At 38.0% G+C, this 20,609-nt stretch overlaps 1 protein-coding gene across 2 annotated transcripts; it reads right to left on the reverse strand.

The window, feature by feature from the left end:
* Positions 1-1,642: 1,642 nt before the first annotated feature.
* LOC117969691 (potassium channel subfamily K member 10-like) lies at positions 1,643-19,908 on the reverse strand. 2 transcript variants are annotated; one of them, XM_058987839.1, is made up of 7 exons: positions 19,805-19,908; positions 16,672-16,994; positions 10,741-10,858; positions 8,121-8,281; positions 6,859-7,045; positions 5,788-5,930; positions 1,643-4,868 (listed from the first exon to the last, which is right to left on the reverse strand). In XM_058987839.1, exons 1-7 carry the CDS (start codon positions 19,905-19,907, stop codon positions 4,293-4,295), a joined length of 1,611 nt encoding a protein of 536 aa, XP_058843822.1. In that variant the 5' UTR covers position 19,908; the 3' UTR covers positions 1,643-4,292. The 2 variants fall into 2 exon arrangements, with proteins under 2 accessions (XP_058843822.1, XP_058843823.1); XM_058987840.1 differs by lacking the exon at positions 19,805-19,908 and adding an exon at positions 19,066-19,584.
* Between the last annotated feature and the right edge of the window lie 701 nt (positions 19,909-20,609).

A 20,609-nucleotide genomic window follows, 5' to 3' on the forward strand; every position in this document is an offset into this window, starting at 1 on the left:
TTCACTCCATAATTCTTTCCTTCTCTGTCGCAGCATGCAGATAGGCTTCCTTTCATCTCACAGCACATCAGCAGGTGATCTGTTTCTTTTCTGCTTCCAGTACAATATTCATGTTGAATAATTTAACATCTAGATGCCTGCAAATGCCAGGTAAAGTTTGATAGAACCCAATGCAATGTTGTGATTCAAATCTGGCGTTCATCAGTGTTTGTATTGATTAGTCCTATCAAAGGATGTAAAATGTATCATTCAGTGTGTAACTACCCAATGGCGGATGCTGGTCCCCGATAGGTGGTGATCTAATTTCATCCTTCTTTCAAACCACTCAGTATTCTCAGTTCACAGCTCCTCTTTCACTACGCCTCTCAGGTTGTGACCAGTTTGATCAAGCAGGCATACGATCATTTCACCAGGCAATCCGTAATGGATCATAAATGACAAATGTTGCTTAAGGAACTACCTTCATATAAGTTAATGTAAGTGCCTGGCCATTGCCAGTTTTGATATTTGTAGGAGGACAGAGGGCATAAGTGAAGGGCTCCTTCAGCAGTTAATCTCCTAGTTGTTGGAACAAAGCAGCCAGTATCAATATAAATGATGTAGTAAGATAAGGGAACCCTGCAAGACGTCTAGAGAATTTATGGCTCATGAGAGATTGAGTGTGCCAGGGAAGATATTTGATCTATAAACCATTTAAAGCACAGCTAATAGACAGCAGTGTCTGGCTTTCCACATCCTGTGAAATTCCATTACACTGGAATACATAACTGTCCAGTTCACACTGTGTGCATTGAAGTGTTCAGCACTGTAACAGTATACTATGAGAACTGAATTTCAACATTACAAGAACCGTCATGTATATGTTCAGCACCTCCACCAGAAATAACTGCAGTCATTTTTCATACTGGAGTTTGTGTTCTATTTTGACCTGTAAGAAACACCCTTAACCATATAATTTACAGTACATACACTGGTTAAGCCTATTGAATAAGATTAACAAGCTGTTATCAATGGTTATACTATAATATCAATCAAAGGTTATCAATTACAAAGGCTGATGAAGTCATGCAGTGACAGTACCCTGTATGTAGTGCTCTTGTAAATCCTAGTGCGGTGAAGACCTTTAAAATATAAATTTCACATTTACACGCAATGTATGTCTAAACTTTGTCCTGTAATTGTAGTCAGAAAATGCATACATGAGAGTGCAAGAGTATTCTGTCCATTCTTCCAGTTTGTTAGTTAGTCAGCATTGTTGTGAAGTTACCAAAACCAACAAGTCTTTCCGTCTCAAGTGGGCCAACAGTGTGGTCAACATAATGGTTTGCAAGATACGAGACCCCGAAGTACTGGGGATCAGCCCACACCCAGTCATCCCCATTAAACTAGAGCATATCTATATCTGTATCTGTAGCTATATCTGTATCTGTAGCTATATCTGTATCTGTATCTGTATCTGTATCTGTATCTGTATCTGTACCTATATCTATATCTATATCTGTGCTTGCACAGCCACCACTTCTCTGTTTTTTGGCCCACCTAAGATGGAATGACCCCAACCTAAAAAACATGTTTGCAATCAACACCAATATGTTTTGACATTAAAACAGGCTCAGCCGAAGAATACATACTTAAAACAGTATAAAATGAGGCATAGGTTTATGAAAAGGATTGCCATAGACATAGACCAAATACAAGCCACACTTAGCACTGTTACATTTGTTCATTGACTATGATATTTATTTCCAAAATGCACTCACTACATTTAATGTAATGGTCGCACATTTAATGCTTTTCACAATGCGTAAATTGAGCGGGTACCCTGCTCATTCCAACTCCTTTAAAACTTTCATGTTAAATTTGATCTATTGTAGCTCACAAGTACAATCAATACCATTATATAATATATTAGCAGACTTGCATGCTATTTTTTTGTATTTTATTGTTTTAAGAATGAACTTTAATCAATTAACTGCTGCATTCACACTAGGCAATTGCCAAGTAAGCCTGGCTACAGCACGGCAGATTGATCAAGAATGGTAACAAGTTGTGTTTATAACATATATCGCCTCGCGTTCCACCTGCATGTACAATTTAAATATTTCTAATATCTGCACAGGACACACAATGGGCTTTATTGTCAATGCCTTTGCAAAATTTGTATGCTGGTATGCCTCCCTTCAGTATTCCAGAAAGAAATAATTGCGAGTTTGTTCATAACTTCAGAAACTCATGTCCAGCAGACAAATGTTTTAAGGCTCTTTAGTGGTAAGCAAAGGTGCTGCATTCCAATTGGTTAATGCATGGTCATATGACCAAAATAGTTTTGCGTTGTTACCCAAAAAACAGATGCCCTCTGAAGCCACCCTACAATAAACAAAATGGCGCACCAGCTACAGCATGAGAGATTTTCTGGATAAATAATCGTTTTTTTAAAAAGTGTTAATAACTTGTTACCATGGTAAAAATGTCACCCTTGGTTTGAAAAGGTTAACTCCACTGAGCAATAAAAACCATTGGCTGTCAATTTTTCACACTTCACAATTTTTCACACGCCTCAACTCCAGTCAATATTTGTATACTGCAAGTTTATTCTTTGTCTTGCATATAAGTAAGAAGACACCTTTGAAAATCCTTGTCTACCAGACTTGGTTTCTTTAGTTTTGTTCATATTTTTTATTATTTTATGTTGTTCACTAATGCTGCGGCACACAGACCAATAACTACCTAATTGGAAACAACTTTCAAAAATCATTCAAAAGAGCAGCAGATGTACAAATCTGACTCAATACGTTAACTAGCCTCACTGAAAATAAAGACTGAAGGAACAGGAGATTAAATACTGTATTTTCAGAATATGCATATTATTCATAACTTGTGCACAAACACGCCTAAAAAACCTGAGCACACTAAAACATATAAAACTATTTGCACACACTTAAATAAACTCAGAATTCTTTAAGGGATCAAGACCAAATCAAATTTCTGTCCTAAAACGTTTTGTTTGGTCTTCATTTCGCATTGCTGGTATTTCTGCTCCTTTAACAGAAGACGACACTGATCCACTGTCCCTCCTTGTGTTAAAACGGTATAAATGCAGCCATTATGAGCTCATTTGTTTACGGTTCAAGCAAACCTATACCAAATATTGGGTATGGCAACCTTTAATAGACATACACTGTACTTCCATTTTAAAAAAAGCACACAAGGTCAAATAATAAATAGCAGCCATAGTGTTATTTCTGCAAATTTTGTAAACTACTGTCTCGGGAACTCATTTCTTTCTTAAATGTGTCACTGATTTGAACGCTTTTTTTTTTCAATGTATGGCTTATCTCTACAAACTACTGTTTAAAGTGGAATCTGCGTAGAGTTATATCAAAATGAGGCCTAGCGGAGCTCTGTCTGACTACTGTTCTTTTTTTTCAGTGTGAATGCAGCACATTTTAAAACGTATTTGTATACATCAATAATAGGACAACAAGCCCTGAGGTTTCGTTTTTTTGTAATCACGAACTTGATATTTTTTTCAATATACTTAATAAGACAGCATTTTTCTGAACTCATGCACATGTTTTTTTTTAGTTTTTTTCCCCATTACAAGCTCTCTGCATCAATATGTATCAATCTAAGTATCAACAATAAGCTTAAAAAAAAAACCTGTACACCTTAATAGTCTCTAAAATTAAATTAGAAGATTTTTTTAATCTTCTGATTTTTTAAATCTTCCAGTATTTAAAGTCTTCATATCTGTTTTTTTTTTTTTAAAGCTGCTTTAAAGCAACTGTGTTGTCTCGCTTCAACAACTCCAAGTAAAACAATTACACCAGGACCATTACTAGTCTGTGGAGTAAGACTGTAATAGTGAAACACTAGTTAAGGTCACATTCCCAAAAGAAAACACAGTCATAATATATATGGTATTGTATTATGCTACAGTTTTTTTCCCATTGGATTAGGTCAGTTCTAAACATTGCCTCCTAAAAACCTTCTTCTTCATTTTATAAATAAGCAATTGTTCTCACAATTATCAAGTAATAAAACATTTTGGCAGCCACCATCCTTGGTAGCTTTCTCGACAGGCTGACCTTTTTTTTTTCATTTTGGCAAATGAAACTTCAGTCACGAGGGCACAGTGAACAATGTCAGTGTATACGGCAGACCTTGCTCCGTCTCAAGTCTACACGTAAAGTACCTTCCCGGAAATATAAGGCACGTTTTGAGATATTTAAAAACGACCTACTGATTCACCCATTAAGGATTTGTCTGGTTGTTTTTTTTTCTTCTAGTGATTATTTGTTATCGTATTCTTTGGTTACATTGGGTATACTTCCATTCTGCAGCTCGGATCTCGGTGTGTTTTCAAAGTCTGGCACGCTGGTGTTGCACTCCTTTTCCTGTTCGTCTTCTCTTTTCTCTTCATCTGTTGAGCAGCTCCCAAAATTCTCATATATTTTCTTGACATCATCTGGTATGTTCTTCTTGAGGTCCTTGTTTTTGTTCCTCTTAGCCAGCCTGGTCAAAGAACTGAATCTGTTGAAGATGTTATCCTCAGAGGAGCCTTGCTGGTCGTACTGCTCGGACATCCGGAGCCGCAGGTTGTTTAGTTTGGCGTCGATGCTTTCCTGTGAAGATGTTTTGAAGCGGTCAGTGTCCAGGCTAGCGAAGACGGCTCTTTTCTCTGGAGACAGCATGTCCAGGGAGTGAGCTCTCTGATCCAGGCCCAGCCTCCGTCGCTCCATGCTCCGCATGGTTGCTGCCCTCTGGAGCTTGTCATGGATGTCTGTGCTCATCCGCCTTCTGGTTTCTCTGAACTCTGCTCTCACACTGGCCTTCCACTCAGCAGCGTGAGCTTTTATCTCACCAACCTGCACACAATCAACGACAGCATAGGGGTTGGAGATTGACAAAGCAAGCAGTATGCATGTAATGACAGTATGCTGGGTAAATAGGCTTTTTCTTGATAGAATAACACGTCTTTTATATGGATTTGTTTTTGCTTTGAGGACGAAGCCACCACACACAGGTGAATGATTAGAGTGAAAGACTATGCGCTAACCCACTAAACTCTAAAATGAAAGACAATCCTCATTTCTGTCTAAATGGACCGTTATATGAGAGCATTAAAAAAATACATTCAATGCATACAAAGTCCATCTATTTTTTTAATGGCCCCAGAAGCAATTCAATACTCCATCTTGCCTTTCTCCGCATTTAAACTGTCCAAACCTTAAGAAAATGTTCATACTGTTAAAAACTGTGAATTATATGCATATGACACTTAACAGGCACCTTTGTGTTCTAGAATTATAAGGCAGCAATACTCTAACTTCATATGTAGTTTGTTTTTTTATTCTAAGGCCCCCATGACTCAACCAGTATGTCAATAAATCATTACATCTCTATCAATTTCAATTTGTTAACAGCCAACAGCATAAACAGCCATGATACACTGCAAGCTGTGAAGAGACAATTTTACATAATCTTGTGCAATGCTAGGGCTAAACCTCCAATCCGGAGAAAGCAGGAATATATAGAAAGCGAGCCGATGAGTTCATTCAAATCAATGGGTGGGACTCGTCCGTCCTTCTTCAGAAAGGTCACTTGACACCTTGAGAGTGCAATGCAGTACAATGGGGAGCACAGCGAGTACTACAGTAACACTAAAGGAGATGAAGAAGAAGTTTGTATTTATTCATTACTTCCCTCCTAGGGTTTTGTGAAGAGTGAGTTGAGTGAGTGAAATCCTTTCTAATTTGAAGCATTGCTTTGTGAACGTTACCCTACCTCTTCTTTTGTTTTCTTCGATATGACTCTCAGCCAGTCCCCGATCATGCTAAGCACTGCTGCAAAGTAAGCAAGGCCGACCAGGATCCAGAACCACACCAGCGGTTTGTACCACTCCCGGTAATGGATTATTTTGTTTCCACCTGGGGACAACAAACAAATAGTTCATTCATTACCGAACATTATATTTTACTATACTAGCATACTCCTTATAATATATTATAGTAAAGAATTATTTTTTGTTTGGCCATTGAAGACATTCATTTACATATAGTCCTATGGTATCAACACAATATTTCTGTGGAAGGTTTTCCCGCCAGAAAAACGAAGAAGTGCAAATATTTCGCACCACAGGCACTATCCTCTGTGCTGTATTCCTGTGCCCAAGAATCATCGATTTGGTAATAAAAACAAAATCAATCAAATGCAATTGAAGTGTTGGAGAGATGACATTGAATTAATGCAAATCGAAAAGGTCTGATTTAATTTCACATTAGCAGCGCTTCAGATACCCATTGAAGTAACAATCATCTCAAACAGGTGAGCAATGCTCAATGGAAATCGTTGTTAGTAGTTCTTAATTACAAGACACATAAGAAGAATACAAATTCCCTGGAAACTTCCTTGGAATGTTTCTTTCTTCTAATACAGCGTTGCAATTCACATAAAATGGTCAGGCAACAGATTTACATTTTGAGATGCATAACTGTAGTCAGTTCACATAGTTTGAAAAACTACCAAAGCACGGGCACTTGGTGTTAAACAAAGACCTACTAACAATCAACATAGAAATTTGTAAGCTTAAAAGTAAAACAAAAAAAAAAAGATTTCCTGAGAAAGGGTCAGACCTAATAGGGCGGGATCTTAAAAATATATACATCATTTACACAGCACATTCTCTCATAAAACTGCAAATAATGTATGGCCAGATACATTGATGAAGAATCTGTGTTGGCCGTCACTATTGAAAAGACCCGTTGTTTAAGCACAGGTGTCTCACAGTTTGTATTTCTGTATCTGTCCCAATACTTGTTGGAAGGTTTTGTATATGGAACCAACCCATTTCAGTACCTGCAACATAATCCCCGAACCCTACAGTTGTGAGGGTGATCACTACAAAGTACAGAGAATCCAGCGTCTCCCACTCTTCGATGGATTGGAAAATCACAGCTGGAATTGTGACAAACACGATGCAGCCGAGTAAAATGAACATGATGGTCGAAATCACTCGGATCTTGGTCTGGGTTATCTGCTTCTTCTGAAATGAGAGAGACAAATCATTTAGTGGTCCGTTCTCTCATAGTGATCTGAAAAATACATATGTTATGTGGCACCACACTGTTCTCCTCTAAATCATTTATAAACCATATTCTCTTTACCCTTTTAGTTCTGGATTATTTTTATCAAGCCCAAGAAGGAACTGCTTTATTGAGTAGGCCTATACATGAGAACAGGACAAAACATATTTTTTTTTACATATATTTATACACTGCCTCAGACTGGGACCTAGGAGTCCCGTGAGGTTGCAACGTGATTTCCGACAGCATATGTTAACATACAGTGCTAAGATAAGGAGAGAAAGGATGTATGGCACTTCTAGATCAGTAGCAACACCATATACTTTTTAGTTTAACAATGTTTTTATACAGAGATTTAAAAAATAAAGAATTAATGAGAATGATGTTCCTTGAGTCTAAGTGCTTTTGTTTTCCTCTTTTAGGCGTTGTGTTTTTTTAGGATGACTTTGTGACATGTTCAGTTTGTTTCACAGGTCTTTGCACACTGGGCTGCAGTGAGCTGCCAGCAAGGCCTATCTCCTGTACATCCAAATAGTATCTGGGATACCAAGAAGCAAACTCGGGTCTACATGGTCATCTTTGAAAGCCAAACCACCAGCCAGCTTCAGATATCTCAGTCCTAATCTAGACATCCTAATCCCTCCATTTCACAATCCAAACTGCTGTAACAAAACAGAATATATGCAAGCTTTCTTCCACAGACACAGACCAGTCCCCAGTAATTGCAGAGATATCTGTGTCTATCAGCGGCTGCTGAACATAAACATTATTGACCTCTGAGAGATCTTATGAACAGTGGGTTGTAATCAATAAAACTACTGTGTGTCATGCATGAAAGGGTTATTAGTATACCGTTATGTATTTAAAATCTTATCCTCCCTGAACATGTATCTTAGCAATTCATTACAGGGCTCACAAAACAGGGGTCATGACTGGGTTATGAACCATGTTTAGAGAGCCCACTAAGTTAGGCTTAAAACTAAGGCTGCCTCATAAAAAACTTGGAAAATAATGAGGCTTTTTGTTTTTACTCACCCTAAATACCTTCTCCACTCTTGCAATGCTTTTCACAAATATTGTCCCAAGTTGGTCCCCAATTCCAGCTAGTAGAAATCCGAACAGAGGTATTCCAAATAGGGCATAAAAGATACAAAAGATTTTACCTCCTTCCGTACTTGGAGCAATGTTTCCATAACCTAGTGTAAAAAAGAACAAGCAAACAATTAATGGGATTACAGCTATAATTAACTGAATAGTGCAATATATAAAGTACAGTAAAGCCTATTAAATAAAATGGCAACCACAGCAAACTATGGTAAATGCATTGTATAACCATGGAAAAGCTGTGGGGTAAACTTCTATAAGGGCTAGTGACCAAAGTCAATATTTTAATTGATTTCAACTGCATAAGTTGTATTGTTGCTTTAGAAAAGAGAGAGCGAATTACAAGAACAGGTTATTAATTACCTGTTATCTAACAGGCCCTCACCACAGTTCAATCAAAGCAGGGAGGATTCAGAGAGAAAATCATTGCTCAGATACCCCTCTCTTCCATTGCATTATAAAGCGTATTCATTTACTTGGCTGGTGCACAAAGATTCAAATAGGAGGAGGTGATCTATCCATGATGACAGCAATGGTTGTCTTTCTGGCTTTGTGTCTTCCTTTCAAGATCAAATAAATCAAGCACACTTCATGATCACTGTTCGTATTATTTCATCAAGCTCCAAAGCTGTATGCGGCTTGTTCTACCTTGAACTTTCAGTGTTGAACACTAATTCCATTCACATAGCTGGATATGTGGGCTGTTGGGTAAAATGAGTCACGACATAAGACAATGTTCACTGTAAACTAATTTCTACAGCTTTGCTTACAATTGTGTTTCATGGCCCTCTCAACGGGGGCAACAATTCTGAAGAGGCTAAATTGTTTTCTCTAGCAAATGTAAGACACATTATTCTATAGATAATGGTGGCATCTTGCTATTTAGAAGCATTCACATAGCAGAACCCACACTGTTATTTCTTAAATATATTTTTTATATATAATATATTATGCCTTATATGCATTAATGATATACACACTATTTGGATGAGGATTTAGGTTGTCATCTTTATTCTCTTAAATGCATGTTTTTGTTTTTATCTTGCATATTCAATCCATGTAGTTTGTTGAAAACTAAGGGCACATAGGCAGGCATTGTGAAACAACATATGACACCAGTGGGATAGTTATTTCTCTACTTGAACCAAGTATTTGTCAAATAGCATCTCATGGCTGGGTTACCAGGGAAAGTGTAAAACATGACCCAAAATGGTGCTATTCTGCTATTTGAACAACACACTGTCAAGAAGTAGCAATATGGAACAGGTGATAAGGGGAGAGACACTTTATACAGTAGGGAATTAAAATAAGGGCTTATTATGCTCAAGGAGAATCTCAACTGCCTAATACTAAATGTAAGCATGCATTGGTGTTCAATTAATTACATCTACTTCTGCCATGACCAAGTATATATGCTATTGGTTGGTTTTCTCTTTCTCTGAATGGCAAGAAAAACAATGTACAGTGAGTATACCCTTTAAATATGCAGTCTTTTATTTAGAGTAACCAAACTTTGCACGGCAAGTTGCTTCTTGGTTCAGTTTTCGTCCATTTCATGTGAATTTGTTGTCACAGTGATGAAAGCATTCTCTGTGACCTTTCTCCTCTGGGTGAAGCAGTTGTTTTTCCAATAAGTAGGAGTTACGGAGGGAAAATTGAAATCGACCCACTTCTCAGTGAAAGACAGCATCAAAGTAAACTGACAAGCTGAGCAATAGGTATAAACAGGTAGGAGTGGATGATGCCCTGTGTCTCAGTCAAATTGACATTAATTCCAAAGTGACAATTTGACTGGACATCGATACCTGTGACAGCTGTGCAAGTAAGCAGTAATTAGCAGGAATCACAACTTGTAAGCAGCTATTTTATGTATTATTTGTGGACAGTATATTGGATCTCAAAGCTATGATGAAGCCCTAGCAGCTTCCTTCCAAAACAGGGCCTTAAAGTTGTTTTTTTCCCATCAGTCATGCTGCCTGACCATAAAGCAGAACATGAAAGATTTTGCAGCTTTTTTACTCTGGGGAAAGAAGTAATAAATCTTGGGGTCTGCAATTATTATTAAAAGAAGTGACAGAGTATAGGGAAATAGGCGGCGATATACTGGTACCCAGTTAATTCTGTTTCGTGACAGCAATAAAACATACTGGAGGTGATGGTCACTACGGCTCTGGATATGCATGGATTCTTATAAACATTCTGGGCAAGGAATGTCAGCCTTTAGTTTCTCAACCTCTTTTCAGAGCTTTTCACATTGTCTTTTCCAAACCCTAGTTGCAACCAAAACCAAGACAGTCATATTAAAACACATCCGTAGTTTTTATACATACTGTATAGGGCTGATACAAACCACAAAACATTTATACATAGGGCCCATTGCGTTTAAAAATGAATCTCTAGCAATACACAGGAGGAATCAAAAGCAATTTGTGTGTTGTGTGAAGTCACACTCTCGTTCTGTCATGTCCTAAGGTAATGCGACTGATGTGCAGAAGTTGATTTATAAAGGCGGAGCTCAGTAAACTGTTGGTGGTTCAGCTCTAAAGTTTACCTATGGTGGTTATTACGGTCCCAGCAAAGAAGAAAGCACTCCCGAGGTCCCAGTGGCTCATATTGTTGGATGTCTCTCCTATTGGACTCACTCCAGCACTCACAGCATCAATAGCATGCTGAAAGGAAATACAGTGTTATATATCTGACAACAAGCAATTACATGTTAATTACTGAACACATCCAGCACAGTGCAGCTTTCCTTCTTGATTTCAAATTGATTTATTTGCTGCTGCAGACATTCCCAGTTTGCTTTAAAATAAAAAGGTCACCAGAACAATGTTAATTATGCACTACCCTCCAACAAATTCTGGGAGAATATTGGAATGCCCTTTGTCCCTATATGCAACACTCGTCATCTTGGAGTCTTTTAATACACTCTTTAATACACATATTTAAAATGGGTACCGTCCCAAAGCAATTCCGCCTAGTATATCTGATTAATAAAAACAGGAATATAAAGCGGGCATAATAATGCAATGCATGAATAAAATGTCAAGAAACAATTTCAAGCACTAGAATCAGAATACATATTTCCATGTTTAAAAAGCTGGCCCACTGGTATTATGTCTCAGCTTTGTTTTCTCACCAACAGAATAAATCAACCAATTTGCATAATGTAAAGTATTGTTTTTTGCAATGTAATATTTAATACAGGTAGCTTGCGACTGACTGTGGTCTTCTGTGAAATGAATCATTACTATTAACTGTAGAATTGAAATGAAAAGTGGAATGTTATATTCTTTGCCAAGAATCAAAACAAGCTGCAGCAGAATTTTGAAACATAAAATAAATTAATGACAAACTTTTTGACTATGAAGACATCAAGCAAGACTTGTTCTTGAAGTTACTTTTTGTATTACTCCAAATATAGTTTATTAAATGACATGTTTAATAAAATGATACCATATCACCACCCTTATATGGGCCTCTCCTGAGGTTTACAGTGGAGTGAAACCGTGATAACACAGTCCTTTACAGAATATATAAAGAATAACATCAGAACCCATTATAATACCAGTGTATTAACGTGAAGATACCTTAGCAAAGCTATTAGCACACTACAGCACTACAAGCAATGGCAACACAAGGGATTTGGAACATGTACACTGTATTGCACAGTGACAGTGACTTTAACAGTCGGATACTATTATGAAACCATAGAACTGCAGTAAGTTGCCAGTGTAGTTTGGTTTATATACAGTATCATCCATCACATCAAGCCTTCAATCAGACATTCTTAAGTAAAACTCAAAGAGAAGCGGAGTCAAGTATACAAACCTTTCATAAAGGCATCATTGATGAAGGCATTCGCCCGAATGTTTGTCTACATTAATTAGTTTACCTGTAGTTTGGTGTGTATCACTAGATTTTATACCATTTCAATACCTTTAGAATGTCAAAGACATGCAGCTCAGCTCATTCCATTGTAGCTGTGCATGGTCTCTTACAACAGAACCCACTGCATTGCAGATCATCTGGTAAGCAGTGGCTTGACTGGGTGTTACTCTCAACTTTATTGCTCTACTTGGTCTCTGCTGTTTTAATAAACAGTAATCACAAAATTGCAAGACCTTCAAAAATTGAGAATCACATTTATTGAATGCAGTCATTCTCTGTTGTTGCTGGCTTTCTGGCACGTATAATTACAGCTACAAACCTATTAAAAATAAATCAATCCCCTTGCAATGTCCGTTATATGTCTTTTGGCTGAAGAGACTCGAGATTAATCCTCAAAGCTGCCAAATGTGGACCTGCCTATGTTGGAACCATCCACAGAGGGCGGAGAAGTGTTCTCTGATCTGCTTGCCTGTTTCAAATGTATTTTGTGTTCAAGCTCTATGCATTTATGCTAGCTAAGATCTTTCTAGGCATCAATGCATTATTTACTTTGATGAAATCAACCTAAGACAATTTTACATAACACAGCATACTTGTAGCTGATGTATGTTGGATTTACTTCCAATATATCACCATATCATCATTCAGGATATAGAAACAGTGCTGTGATAAACTGATCTAACACTATAGAGAATAGATGAAAGAGAATTGCAAAAAAGTCACGTGGTACCAGCTATCCCATTTATATCAAGCACAGTGTGTCTGTTGCCATTAATAATACAGGGTTTGAATTAAGCCATGGCACAATATCATGGAACCTCCCATTTCAACCTCCCTCTAAGATAAGTAACCACTTGTCTTGGTTGCAAAATTCAGAACACTAAAGTAGCCAAAGGAAAAAAAAAACTCTGTAAACAAACCTTTTATAATGTCCCTTTTTTTGCAAATGTAAAATGACATACCCTATTGACAGTATTATGGAATATCCTACTGACAGTCTGTATATGTCTTTTTATTTGTATGTTGCCTCCAAATTAATACCACAAAAATGTATAAACAGACTCACACTCTTCTGTTTCCTCAACATTTGAGAATAACTCATTAGAATTTAATGAGGAAAAGTTATTTTTAAAACTCTGACCTGCCTGTTTTTCACCTGCATGTGTAGACTGGAAAAGCAATTTCCAATATTATTGTTTGTTTGGTCTTTTCTTCAGTGTTTGCCATTAGGGTAGAAATGACTTAGCTCACTTACTCAGAAATTATATTATAGTAGCAGAAATGGTGCTTACAGCTGAACGTGTAGCTTTGACTGCAGCTAGTATCCAACCTGGTACTACATAGTTTCCCTGGCTGGTGTGGGGGTACTTCAGTTAGCATGGGAGTGAAGCAGCTTGATGTCATTGAGGAGGGACTCTTGCTAAATGAAGACCTTTTCATTTGTTGGTAATTTCACCGGTGAACACGTGGGAGGGATAGGATCAGCTTTTGGCCTGGTTTGAGCTGGTAAATACCAGAGCAGGATGCAGTGATAAGGAGAGTTGACTTGCCTAAGGAAAAGAGCAAAGTGATAGGCTGGACTACTGTCCCTTAGTTTGTCCCGAAGCCTAGGGAATGTTTATACTGTAGAATTGAGCTTCTCGGCCAAGATACAATTGAAGTGTCCTTAAAAAGCCTGTTGTTCTGCTTGCTTAATTGATTTTATTCATTAGTTTAATCATCAGCCTGGTTCATCTTCTCCCAGCAAACACTTTAAACGCTGTAATATTTATTTATTTTGTGAATGTTTGTGTGTTGGCACATAATTTGCTGCGGGCTTTTTTATTTTTTACCTCAGGTTTGGCTGTTGGACAGCGATTGCTCAGTGGTTGGGAAATGCTCTGTCAGCGGTTTTCCAGACACAGGCTCGTGTGCACATGATAATTTTTCTCTCTTGACGTTTAATTAAAAACGTATTTAATTTTTTTTAATAAAAATACACGAAAATCTCAACTGGTAGAAAAGCAAATGTTGGAATGAGTTCCTCTACTACTACATCAGTATTGCACTACTGTAGTGTTACCTGAAATGACATTCCTCAGTTGGTTTGTTGCCATAGAAACAAGTGGAATCTGCACAGTGTCTGGTGTATGACATTTTTTTTTTATTATTATTTTGACATTGCTTTATTATTAAGGTTATTTAATGTTGATACTGCATAGATTTAATTATGGAACAGGAAAATGAACCACTAAAGAACAATATGATGGCTCTGCCATTTGAATTAAGTTTCTCTGGCAGCTCAAGTTTTGACTGTAAGCAGACAGCAGCAGTGTGCTAATCCTTGTGACTAGCATGAGCTTGCAAACTGTTTGTCAAAATTCAAATGTATAATTCACTAACAACAATTAGAAAAAAGCCTGCGATATCACAAGTTTACCTTTGATCTGCCACTGTTAAACAGATCCGAGTCACTGATTCCAAATACAAAAACACTATAACCCTGTTAACCCTTAACCCTGTGTTCACAGTATCAATAAAGGATTTATGAGAATACAGTAACTCAAGATTTGTATTAGTTATTTCCCATAGTTTGTTACAGTGTAATCAATATAAAGAAGCCTTTCACAGAGGGGCTCCCGAGTGGCGCATCCAGTAAATGCGCTCCTCGCAGGATGTGCCCTATAGCCTGGAGATCACAGGTTCGAATCCAGGCTATGTCACAGCTGACCGTGACCGAGAGTTCCTAGGGGGCGGCGCACAATTGGCTGAGCGCTGCCCGGGTAGGGAGGGCTTAGGTCGGCAGGGGAATCCACGGCTCACCGCACATCAGCGACCCCTGTGGCCGATAGGGCGCCTGTGGCTCTGCAGCGGAGCCGCCAGATCTGTGTTGTCCTCCGGCACTATAGGTCTGGTGGCATTGCTGTGGATCTGCAGTGCGAAAAATGACGGCTTGGAAGGAGCACGTTTCGGAGGACGCGTGTTCCAGCCTCCGTTTCCCGAGTCGGCGGGGGGGTTGCGAGCAGTGAGCCGGGGATACAGATGATAATTGGGCATGCTAAATTGGGGTGAAAACCAGGGTAAAAATAATTGGCGACGACTAAATTATAAAAAAAAAAAAAAGCCTTTCACAGAGGGCTTGGGAGTGCACTGGTATTTGTTTTTCGATTAATGAGTCACCATTGTGTCTGTGTGACACAGCGCAGAATCTGCAGATCCCTGCCTATTAAATAATATATTGCACAGCTTGCCTTCAGCCTAAGAGCTCTACAAAAACTACCCATCTACTGCCTGTGTCAGTAACGACATGCACAGACAACAATTTAAACCAAAGCACTGTTTGTCCCACAGGCAATATTTGTGTCCTTATATATATACCTCAACTGCTGCATTTCCAGCAGTTCAATTACACACATCTGGTTCTATGATGTGTAGCTATCACCAATGGGCAGGTAGAACAGAACTCAGAACATGCTCAAGCTACCAACCCCCCAACACGTTCTATCTGTTTGGTACAAAAAGAGTCCACTTGCAGCAGTAATAACAGCCCTATGCTATGGCCCTGAATAAAGATCTAACATTTAAAACCTATATATACCTGTGTTGATAAGAAGACAACAGGATATCTGTATTCACACAGGAGACATTCACCAGACACAAGCTACGCATTGAGATTTTCTGCTAAACCACATTATTTCTTCAGATATTGCAGGACGTATTTCAGGCTTGCATTGTGACACTTTTTTTTTTATTTGACAGATTTCATTTTAAACTTCCTGTGTTGTCTTTAAAGTTCCAAACACAATGTGATTCGCATCCCCAAGTAATCCTGCTTTTGATCTGCATTTTGAAGAATTCAACATTTTCATAGATGCTTCCTTTCTCAATGAATCAAACAGCGGAAACCTTAAATCAGAATATATATATTTAAAAATGTACATGTTTTAGAGCAAGAATTAGGTATCATAAATTGTCAATAGAATAAACAGTGCTGAAAGACATGCAACTCCATGTTTTGCTGGCAACCACTACTAATTAGGAACATGCCGAGTGGAGTCACTCATTAAGAGCTAGAAATGTGGGAATGGCATTTTCTCTGCATTTCATGTGTTTCTATTTGGGGACAAATTTCAGATACAATGGTATGCAGCTGAGCACCCCTGTGGAAGGTTTGTAACAAATTTAAATTCAGAATCATGCTTGGCTCCCTGCTTGTATAATATAGTGGTTTTACAAGAGAAGGATATTTTGTTTTGTTTTGTTTTCTGCTTTTCCCTGCTAAGAAATAAATGATCATAATAATAATAATAATGTAACCCAGGCAAGAGATATAGAATTAAGAGCCATCTCGTGCATGGTTGTGTAGCTCAGTGCCAGTGTCATCAATAATGTCTATGGAAGGTGACTAGAACAGAAGAGCAGCTCCAGTACTCAGGTGAAAGCAGCTTAACACAGACCTACAGAAAAAAACAGTGTTTGAATAAAAGCAATAAATGACAAAGTCATAAAAAAGGTACAAAGATATTGCCATTGCTGGTAGCGCTGTGGTCTGCTTGAGTTTCATAAAGGTAATACACCGGCAGAGGACAATGATATTTTTTTCACACTTTACCTGTATCAAGGCCTCAAGTTCGCCTGACTTCACACAAGGATGTTTCTGGAGGAATTCCGATTTTTCCAAGGCTATCGTGTTCTTCTGGTTGCTTTCAAAGGGCTGTTCAAGAGCCCGGAACACAAGTCCCCCAATCACCAGGTAAGCCACCACCACGACAAAGATGGCGAGCACGGTCTTCCACTTCATCACGGTCTGCGGGCTGGGGGAGCTGTTGTCCATGCTGGAGACCATGGTGGTTCTGGAGGATATGGACAGCCTGGGGAGTGGGCAGTGGTCATTGGGTTTTGCATCACAGGCAGGCATACTAGATTGAACAGCCACTGGAAATAAAGAACAACAACAATTGTTGCATAGTGAGTGTAAAGAAAATGTTTAATGCATGCATATAAATCCCAGTAACATGCTCGCAGACACAGTGTGAATCATTGAAGCTGATCTAGACAGAATACTGCAGACTCAGCTGCAGTCCCATCAATATGCTTGAACTTCATCCATTGTTTTTACATATAATGAATGACAGGCCGTCCTGTTTTTATCTACTGATTATTGTGATTTCATACCTACCTAGGGGCACTCTGCACCACAATCAAGATATAACATGATCTGTTTTCATTGTTAATCTATTACTTGATTATCACTGCCACGATCAGAATGCAATATAGTGTTTGTTCGCATGAGTTAGAATGTGGCAACAAGATAACATTATAATATTACGTTTAAATAAAGTCTCAGATTTAAAGCTGTGGTGTACCACAATTATACATAATCGTTACCCTAAAATAGAATGAATGAGTGTTAAAATGAAAAGCAGACCTTGTTACCTGTTAAGCTTGTTTACATTCCCCAACTGAGGTTTTGCTGCAGGGGCTCAAGCTGCCTTTCCTACTGTATGTACCACTTTCTGAGCCATATCCTCCAAAGACCAATTTCCTCTGCGCTTGTTTTGGACAGTTTCACCCCAGCCATAATAATATTTGAGGCTAAACAGTAAAAACCAGAGCATCTTTTCAGGGTAGGAATGCTTCCATGCAGCAAGGAAAATGTGTTCCCCTTTCCTGAGCTTGTTGCCATGAATGATAAAGTAGTCCCATTTCAAATGATGTAACGAAAAAATATTAGTAGTAGCTGTTTTTTTTTTTTTTAACTATTCCTGATAAACAAACAAACAACAAACAATTCTCTAAATCGTTTATTAACCTATGAGTATTTTATGCTAATTAATACAATGATGGTTAAAAAACGACGAGAAAATAATGAATATATAATATTGAATACTTTTAATAACGTGCAATACAATATGCCCTCCCAACGTCCAGAATCAACAGCAAAAGCAACTCTGGCAACCACAAGCAGAGATGATGTCACCTATAATTTATCACTAGCATGTCTACAGTTTAAGGCGTATAATAGGCTACCTATTGTCACAGGGTAAAACGTATGGATCATGTATTTATTTACAAAGAAATACATTTCAGATATAAAAAAAAGACTAACTCTACATCTTTGAGTCACTTTAAACATGAATTTGTTTAATTTATAGGAAAGCAAGGAATTGGTACGCATTTCATTCGTGCTTCTGTAAAATTCGTCACTGTGTTCTGACTTTCACAATTAATGAAAAAATAATCTATGCATCTGATTTTTCTATAAATCTAAAGTATTCAAGCAATGAAAGGGTGGGGGAAAGCCCACAACCCCAAATGGGAATCAGTCATTTGTGGATGAAATTCAAGAGAGTGCTGCCTGGGAAGGGTTGATGGGCATGTAAATGAGGGAGAAACGCCCACGTAGCAAAATAGAAAAAAAAACATCTTTCAATGTTAATATGCCTCTAGGTTTCAGCTTCGACTTCTTTTTCTCCCTTATGTTCCTAATAGTGTTCCCTTTCTTTGACAGGCTGTAGGTTTTCCCCAGCTGCCTGCTCCCTGATACATCCCGCTGAGATCATTTAAGCAAACAGACACATCTGAGCCCTCAGAATATACACCCAGTCATATTCAAGAATTATCAAAAAGAGAGAAAGGTGCCTTTCGTTTATTGGTAGCCTTCACTTCAAACAAACCCACTGCAGTCTGCATATTTTTAGAGTCCGGCTAAACATGGTAACGTTTATTTTGAAGCCTAAATGGCAACAAGCGTAAAATGTTTAGTCAGGTGTAACGAAACTATTCAATAATAAAGCACAATTGTTCAAAATGCCTTTTCATAATATGCATTTGATACACAGTACTGCACATCCGTGATAGGCATTCAGTGTCCAAAACAGTGGCACCACTGAACCCAATAAGACTTGCCCATAAAGTACAAGCAAACACATTATCACGATAAAACAGAAGAAGAAAAAAACAAGAGAAAAGAAAAACGTCCAACTCTTTTTGTCCAAATACAAACCTTCTGGATCCCAATTTACTTGTTTCCTTGGTGTCTCTATTGGAAATTTCATCTCGATATTTTAGACAAAGAATCCAACCGATGTCCAATGCTTCATCCACAAATTAATTTCTAAATATAAGGAGGCTGCGCACTTAAATGGAAAATTCGTTGTTTCCAAGTGAGAGAAGTAAAGGGAAATTGCAAACGACGCCGCATCCAAAGCCTCTTATTCCACGTTTGCCAGAAAGAGGATGGTCCACACTGGGACAAAAATTGGGAATTGATCTAAACGAGCATCTTCAATCCCAGACTCAAAGCATTCGTATACAAACACACATTCTGCTGATCCAGTACTGCAGCACTATTCTACACGTCAGTCTCTGTGTATTGGCATAAATCGACTAATGATTCTGAAGAAAACAGCAGCGATGGTTAACTGAACGCCAACATCATCTATGAAAGCAGTATTTAAAACTGATCACTGCAGCACAGTTCACGATTACTAGAGCGTGCCGATACCACACACGACAGCCTCCACTGCAGCAGTGACGGGTTTTTTTTTGTGGCATTTACGCTTTGCGATGTTGTGTTGTGAGAAAAGATGTGAGGACTAACTTAGAATCTCGAATGAGGTTCAATCGAGATTTTTTTAAAAAAAATGTCATTAAAACTATTTAACAGAACCTATATAATGAGTAATGATCATTTCAATGAAAAAATAATAAATTCCTAGCGTTGTCCAAATTAATATACTTACTGCTTTTATCTGTGTGATGGGGTGGTGGTGTAACCCTGACCCTCGTTGTTAGGTGGAGTTTCCTGCAGGAGACACGCTCCACTGACCGGCAGCAGTAGCACATGGCAACCCTCAAAGTCCCTGCACCAGTGTAAGTCATCACTTTCACTCTATTGCCAATGTACAACATTACAAAACGAGCTATTTTCTGGTTTATAATATCTGCAATTGAAGAATCACCGTGCTCACGTATGATATGGGATGCATAAATGTTTGATTTCTCATGTTCTCCCCATATCGGTTAAATCTCGCAAATGCGTATACATTGCATTACATTTAAGTACAGTTAGCCCAGATTTCAATGTTGAACTCACATTATGAAAAAATAAAATTACGAGCATACCCCTCTAATCCATTTTTTTTTTTTAATTTGATGAAAAAAAAGTAGTTTTAAGGATCACAGACAGTGGTTTATGATTACAAGGGTTCTTATACAACGTGTTAGAAAAGCTCCTTCAAATGCATTTTAAGGTATGTTTAACAGTAATCCAGGATAACTTCGATGAAGAAAGGAATCGCTGCTCTTGTTTGTCCTTGAAAATGCATTTATTTGGTGGGTTTTGGAAAAATGAATTTCCTAAAAGGGAAAAATAAGGCATTTACTGCATTCTTTTGTAGGTAGAACAAAGGAGAAAAGTTAACGTGATTCTGTACAAATGGCAATAGGCTTTAATCAACGATTATTTACTATTGTTAGGCGAAACTAATATTAGAGTAGACCGATTTTTTTATCATGTCCCTTATCTCTATTTGTAAAGTGTTAAGA

Source organism: Acipenser ruthenus, chromosome 15, assembly GCF_902713425.1.
Source record: "Acipenser ruthenus chromosome 15, fAciRut3.2 maternal haplotype, whole genome shotgun sequence".
NCBI classification, from domain to species: Eukaryota; Metazoa; Chordata; class Actinopteri; order Acipenseriformes; family Acipenseridae; genus Acipenser; species Acipenser ruthenus.